The 8,065-nt window shown below is 33.8% G+C and overlaps 1 protein-coding gene across 5 annotated transcripts in view; it reads left to right on the top strand.

The window, feature by feature from the left end:
- Positions 1 to 8,065, top strand: part of ATP11B (ATPase phospholipid transporting 11B (putative)) — a 102,375-nt gene that overhangs the window by 69,343 nt on the left and 24,967 nt on the right. For all 5 annotated transcript variants that reach the window (XR_005650267.1, XM_039850743.1, XM_039850744.1 and 2 more), the window contains exon 25: positions 115 to 253. Coding sequence is in view for 4 of the 5 variants with exons in the window: in XM_039850743.1 (XP_039706677.1) it covers positions 115 to 253 (139 nt within the window). In the remaining variant the exon portion in view is untranslated. The remainder of the gene's footprint in view (positions 1 to 114; positions 254 to 8,065) is intronic.

Raw genomic sequence — 8,065 nt, forward strand, 5'->3', positions numbered from 1 at the left:
GAGCAATTTAAAAAATTCATCTTATTTTTTAATTATCCAGTTGTAATAATTGTTTAGTAGGTAAATAATAAATAAGAGTCCTAATATGTTCCTTTTTCTTTTTTTAATTTACAGAGACATTAGTAAAAACCGTCAACTGAGTATTAAAACTTTTCTTTATTGGACCATACTGGGTTTCAGTCATGCCTTTATTTTCTTTTTTGGATCCTATTTTCTAATGGGGAAAGACATATCTCTGCTTGGAAATGGCCAGGTAAAATATATAGATTTTTTTTTAATAATTTGATTTAGTTTGGTTTTTGATAACTTTCTGTAATAAAAAGTAAAATTCAATTTAAATTATAAAGTTACAGATATTAAATTAAAATGCAGTTACAAAAAAAGGTTTTAAACTTTTTTACTTAATAAAATTTCTACATATGAAAATTAAACCAAGGCAATACAGTATAATTTTAATATCTAACTCAAGTTACTAGGCAATTTTGCTATTTAAAAATGAGTTCATACAAGGGTATTGTTTATGCTCCTACATGCAGTTAGTTCACTTCAGGATTGTGTTTTAATAATAGCTACTGTTTATTTAGTGCTTACTTTTGTGGTATGTGATTTACATGCCCTGTTTCCATTAATCCCCAAAATAATCTTGTTGGAGAGACTATGACCCACTTTTTTCAGATGAAAAATGAGGGCTTAGTATTTAATTTTTTACTTGTAGTTGCATGAGCTATTTTTTTGGTATACTTACGAAATGCTACCATACTCTTCAATGCACACTAGCAATTCTGAGGGCGTGTAATTACTGTTTAGAATGGCCGCTTATCTGAAATGCGAAATTGGGAAAGACTGCCACCCAGTATGTTGTTACTGTGTCCTAATGGGAGTGCTCATGTTGAGAGGTTCTTGGCAGGACTACGCCTCTCTTTTTAGGCTTAGCTAGATGGGTTAGGAGGAAAGGAAGTGACAGCAGTAGTCCTGCGGTGGACTGGAAATGCTTGTCACCTTTCGTTTCCCTTTTCCATTGGCAGTACTTAAGTTTTGCAAAATTTCTCTGGAGATACAGAGATTCAAGATTTGAAAATAGGAGAATACTATGTTTCATCTGTTCAATAAACATTTGTTAAGGACTAACCATTCCCATGAAATATAATACTAGACTATGGATATATGAGAGTAACTAACACACCTCGGTCATGGAACTTAGGGTCTTGTGAGAGAAACAGAAAATAAGCAAGTAAAATAATAACAAAATGTGCAAGTGCAGTGAAGGAAATTGGTTTCAATTATAGAGAGGCTTGAATCATACAAACTCCTTTAGGATGTAGAGTAGAAACATGCATATTACTGCTACTTCACTTTTAAGGACACGTTTAGCCTGATTTGGACAAAAATATGAATGTAGCTTGTGTAGTGTAAAGGTTACAGCACTTCCCAAATAATAACTACCTTTTATTGAGATTTTTTTCTCTGTGCCAGATGTATTACATAAAATACATGTATTACATAAATACATCTCTGTGCCAGATGTATTTATTAAATCATAAACTCCACATGAGGAAAATATCTATTTTGCATATTAGACAGTTAACCTCAGACAGGTTAAGAAACTTGCTTCAGGTCACACAGTAAGTAAATTACAAAAGTAAAATTGAAACTCAGATCTGTATGACTTTAAAGTCCGTGCTTAACCAGTATCCTAAATTTCCTTAAGAAACGAATATTACCCAATCCCTTTCTGAATAGTATTGTCACCTGTGCAAAGGATTGTCAGAACATGTAGATAGATGTATGAGTGAGTATGCCCATTTCCACCTGAAATATCGAGATGAAAACTGGACAGAATTAAGAGAGGAAAAGAGTTAAGAAAAAGGAAGATGTCATTGAATGAAAAGGAAATTAAAGAGATCTTTTGTTGTTAGTTACTAATTAATATGTGCCCATTATGGTAAATTTGAAATATATAGGAAAAATATATAAAGTATATCACCTGTTGTCCTTCTGCCCAGATATAATTCTATCATTTTAACGTATTTCCTTCCATTCTTTTTTATTTTTTGCTATTTTTCATTAACCTAATAATTTGTCCCTTTATTTCTCAATTATAGCTTTGTTATAATTATCTCCATATAGCCTAAGTGATTTTACATGCTATTAAAAATGCTTCAAAAATATTTTTTAGAGCAGCATAATCTATTACATGTCATAATTTACCTAAATATTCCCTTACATTGATAATTTAAATTTATTTCGAGTTTTCAATGACTTTTTAAGATTAAATTTTTAGTATGCTTTATACAACAGGAAATCTCAATGAAGAATAAATTGTTGTTGGCCTTTAGTACAAAAGTTTTTTTTCTCTTTATCACCTGTTACCTACTGTTTGGTTTTTTTTTTTTAAACTCAAATTGAAAATCATTAACTTCTTTGCCCTTTTAGCCTGCCAGTTCTACCACTCAGATACCATTAGAAATTAATCTACCTCTCCCTGCCACCAATACTAGGTATAATGGAAAAGAAGACAAATTGGATTCACATCCTGGCACCTGAAGTTACCATTTTAGTGATTTGGAATAAGTTTGTTAACCTCTCATAGATTCAGTTTTCTCACTTGCAAAATTAGGAGCATAATCCCTACCTTATAGGTTTGCTGTGAGGATTAAGTGACATATGTAGAACATGAGGCATAGTAGCTAGCATATAGAAGTACTAAATATGTCCTGGCAATATTTGTTGTTATTTTTACTATGAAATCATTATCTTGAAGACTCTGTCCTACCCAGTCTCACCTGATCCACTTCTCCCAGAAACTCTTTCTTCTTTAACTAAGTTAAACTGTTCTTGCTAGTTCTCTCAGAACATGCCGTGCTTATTTGTAGTTCTAAGCCATTGCTACGTTTTTTTCTCTAGAGTGCTCCTGCCTCTTTTTCCCAAAATTTCTCTTTTACAACCATCTGTTCTTCAGGGTTGAGTTTACAGACCCCTGTCTTTTTGCTCCAGCTCTTTTTATGTCTCCTTTTTAAAAGTAATATGTACTGAAAATCTTTTTAGACATCTAGTCCATGTCCTTTGTTCACACCTGGATGTGTTGAATGCTTTTTATTTCTTGTATGTGCAAGAAATCTACAAATAATTAAGGGCCTGATGTAGAAAACATTATTAGCAGGAAGTACTGGGAAGAGGAATGGCTGAAGGTAAAGATGAAGGCAGTGCAAACAAGTGATCCTGAGAGAGGAGCAAGAGAAAAAGTTGCGGTTATTTGGGGTCCAGGCAGGGCAGAACAGGGAAGTTAAGATTCTGCCTGCATTTTTTTTTTTTATAAGAGTCTAGCAGTATCATGAATATTATAGGTATTTACAAATTGTCAACAAATATTTTTGAAGTATTTGCTCATTCTTAATTTTTTAACTTAGGAAAGAACTATTTATTCTTTGCTATTTCTCTTATAATTTTTTAATAGGTCTTCCTTTCCCTTAGTAAAATATAAGAATACTGATAAGTTTTCTCTGAGATTTGGAAAGACTGAAAGAATGTATATAACATGTCTGGGTACTTGTTTGTGTGTTTAAAAACTGCTTTCCTATGGGCAGACCTTTACTTTCTCTACCATAAAAAAGATATTCCTGTTACTCCTTAACAGGTTGCCAGAGAACAAGATCTTGATGTAACTTGAAAAAAAATTAAGGTTTTGTGGAATAGAAAAACTGACTTCCGTGAAATTATTTTTTTTAAATAGCTTGATTGAGGTATAATTTATATATACTGCACTTGCACACATTTAAAATATACAATTTGATGCTCTTTTTTTTACTATCTTAAATTTTTAAGAGTACAATTCAGTGGTGGTATGTATATTCACATGTCAGTGCAACAGATCTCCAGAACTTCATCTTGCAAAACTGAAACTCTACCTAGTAAACAGCTACTCATTTCCCCTCTTCCAAGTCCTGGCAATCACCCTTCTATTTTCAGTTTCTGTGAATTTGACTCCCCATGAAATCATTTCTTTTTTAAAGCTAAGTAATTGAGAGATAAACACAAATAAAGAATTTAGTAATATAAATTAGGTACTAAAAACAAATTACTGTTTTTTTTTTAAAAAAGAGTTTATCTCCTTTGTTGATCTTTACAGAGTAAGTCATCTCATCTTGGGACACAACTTGTTCTAACATTGTTGCTGTTGTCCAAAGTATTTTTGGAAATAGCTTATGTTGTCTTTCTGTGATCTCAGTGAGGAAATTTTCTCAGGGAAAAAGGTATTTAAAATTATAGTTAAGGGAATATGGTACTAAGATTGCATATAAGGAAAGAAGGTGACAGGAAAATGTGAGAGGAACACTTCAGGTTAAGAGCTCACTTCCAGTTAAGCAGATTTCCTTAAAATGCATGGCAAAGGCATCCTGGCTTGGGTAAGAATATATTAGAAGAGTAAAAACATTATTATAATGAGGGAAACAGAAAGGAGGGAATTATAGTCATATGGTGAGAGTAGAAAACTTAGATCCTGCAGAGAGGAAAATATTTGGAAAATAGAGAGTGTCAGAGATAGCTGAGATCTCACCCCAACATTCCATGACATTCCGCTTCTCAGTTGTTTAAACTGGAGGCTTCAGAAGAAAAAGTAGATGAAGAAAAATAGAATCTTTTGCTAACTCAGGAACTCGGACCTTAATATCTATTCTACTCATTGTCAGTGGTTTGACGTAAAAATTACAAACTAGATAACTGCTGTTTAAAATGATTTTTCAAATTTCTCTGTTCATTTTGTTTTTGATTTACTGAAGTATACAGGAACTCAAAGGAAAGTGTCTGCCATTAATGTTTTTTTTTCTTTTTATGAAATTATACCCAGTTTGAAAAACTAAAATTATCAAAATTCAAAACATGAAGAATTGAGAGAAAAAGGGAAATGCTATTAGAGTATTCTAATTCCAGTTAGATTTCTCCAGTAAAGGTGTTAGAATAGTCAGACCCTCAGTACCATTTCAAAATATATATTTATACTATTCCACCATGTTAAAAATTAAATGAGAAAGAAAGGATTAAGAAAGAAAAAGTAATTCTTCACTCTTTCATCAAGCCTTCTAGGTCAAGATCGTTTGCCAGATTAGTTGGGAAAAATAATTAGCAACACAAAGTAGACTGAGGAGATGAAATTTCAGGTTATAATTTTGAGAAAAAGAATATTAAACCTTTTTGTGGTGCTTACTACTATTTTTTTCTGAAATTTTAATTTTCCCCTTATTTCCTGTCCTTAATTATTTTTCTTTCACACCATACATGTCATCTGCTATTGAAATCTAACCATCAAATGGTAAGATCTCTGTGTTAAAACTAGAAATATAGTATTTTATATCTGTATTCCACAGAGAATGCAGAATCCTTTATTTCAGTTCAAATAATTTAATTACTATAATGCCCAGTCAGGTCATTCAAGAACACATATGCAGTTTAATTCCTGTAATTAGGTAAAGATCTTTTAATAAAGGTTATATGATTAAAATATCTTGGATTATCGAGTTTATAATAGAATTTTCCTATATGTTCATTTATTCATGAGACAAATATTTAAACACTAATAATAAGCCAGGAAATTAACAGAAAATAATATATAGTATACATTAGACAGAACTATACCTTGCTTCTTCGTATGATATCACCAAACAATTTGTCAAATGTTTAAAATCTATAATAAAGACAGTTTGTACTCTTGAACTGAACAAATGGTTAATTCTAGGGAAGAGCAATGTACAGCTAAGTTAAACCTGATACAGAAAAGTTTTCATCTTTTGTTTATTCTATAACCTCTTGTCTAACCTAGAATTTTACTCCTGCAATTATCCTCTCTCTTTCCTTCATCAATCTGTTATCTTTTGTTGGATCAAACAGATCACCATGCAAACATGCTCTAATATCTCCCATCTTCTAATAAAAACTACAGTTCCTTTTCCCATAAACTGCTCTGGTTACTTTTTTGTGTGTATCTTTAGAGCAGAATTTGAAAAGGTTATCTTTCTTCACTGTTACTACTTCCTGGCCTGACCTCTTCTTCTCCCTAGAATGTACTCCTATGGGGCTTTCACCCTCGGCATTTCCATCAAAACCATTTTCTTTTATGCCCTCAGCCACCTCTATATTGCTAAATTCAAGAGCATGTTTCAGTCCTTATGAACTTGACCATTGGCCACAATTTATGAAGCCTTCTTGCCTGCCACATTATCTTCTCTTTGCTTCTGTAACTCACTTTACTTTCCTTAACAACTGTTCTTTTACAGTCTTCTCTTCCCACCCTGAATCAGGGTTTCTCAACCTCTGTACTAATGATATTTTGAACCAGATAATTTTGTTGTGAGGGTTCATCCTTTGAATTGTAGAATGTTTAGCAGCCTGCCTACCCTCTCCCCACTAGAAAAGAGTGGCACACACACATGCATCCCCCAGTTATAACAATCGAAATATCTTTAGACCCAGCCAGACGTCTCCAGGGAAGCAAAATCACCCACTTTGAGAACCACTGTTCTAATTGGAGCAGTGGCCCAGGGTTCAGTGCTGTGCCATCTTTTCTTCTTTATCTCTATACACAAGGTGAACTCAATCCTTCTTATGGTTTACTGCTTATGTGCTGAAAACTCCCAAATCTTCCAGTTTCTCCCCAGATTCAAACAAGTAACTACCTTCTCCACTTAGAAGTCCCGTAGGAATTCCAAACTTAATATAGCTAAACAATTTTTTAATGTCTTCTGCACACCTGTTTCCCTTCCAGTTCTCCCCATATTAATAAATGGAACCACCTTTTACCCAACTGCTCAGATAAAGTCTAGGAATCATCCTTGATTTCTCTTCTTTCATAGCCCAGATGCAGCCACATTGCTAGTAATGTTGCATATATCCTGCATGTGTCCACTTTTCTCCTCCTCCACACAGTTCAGATATCACCATCCCTTTCCTGGACCATAACAACTGCCTCCTTCCTGCTCTTTTGTTCTTCCCCTTCCTGTTGCCTGTTCTCCACACAGCAGCCTGTATGATCTTTTAAAAATGAAAATATGATCATATCTCTAATGATCTGCTCAAAATCACTTAGTGGCTTCTTATCTCAGTATAAGCCACATTGATTTTCTTGTTACTTAAACAGACCAATTTGTTCCTGCTTTAAGACCTCTACACTTGCTGTTTCTCTACCTGGATGCTTTTCTCTCACATAGTCATATGACTGACCCCGTTATTCATTCAGGTATGCTGGAACCTCGCTGGCTCAAGTAGGCCTTTCTAGCCCTCTCCCATAAAATGCCATCTCCCTCACTTTCCATCACTTCCTGACCCCTTACTCTACATTTATTTTATTTCATAGCACTAGTCCCTACCCGAAGGTATGTATTTTTAGGTTTATTTGTTTATCTATCTCCACTATGTGTAAGCTCCATGAGGTCAGCAATTTTATCTTATCACTGCTTTACCCACAAGGCCTGGAATGGTTCTTGGCATATCATAGATGCTCAGTTAACTATTTATTGAGTTTACGACCAAATAAGGAATGATCCTTTTCATTTTGGAATACAGGTTTGGCTTTATTAAATAATATGGTAACTAATTCAATTAGAATAATTTATCCAGAAAACAGGCAGCTACTGATAGAAAGCGTTTTGAGTGTCTGTCTCTTCTGAGCAGGGGAAGAATCAGGTTTAGTAGAGTCTAAACTGTACACATTTTGGCAAGCCCTCTTTAAGGGAAAAAACATAAAACTAAATACAAACTTAAGTATACATGGAAATAACTATGAGTGACATAAATAGGTCTCACTTAACCCAAGCCAGTGTAATAAGCCCAACTCATCTTCTCTTTAGCCAGGTCCCCAAAATGCCCTCTGCTACTCACTTCACCACCAACTAGCCAAGGGGAAGTCACAATGGATAAAGCAATCTTAACTGATTGATTACAGTTGAAATACAGTACTTTTGCTAATTTTACCAAAAAAAAAAGACCATGTGAATGTGTTTCTACAGCTCCCTCTAGGGCCTTGAATGCAAGAGGGAACCCTAAGTCCTCTTCTGCTTCTAAGAAAGATACCACT

The sequence above is a fragment of the Pteropus medius genome, unplaced genomic scaffold (assembly GCF_902729225.1).
Source record: "Pteropus medius unplaced genomic scaffold, Ma_sr-lr_union100, whole genome shotgun sequence".
NCBI lineage: Eukaryota > Metazoa > Chordata > Mammalia > Chiroptera > Pteropodidae > Pteropus > Pteropus medius.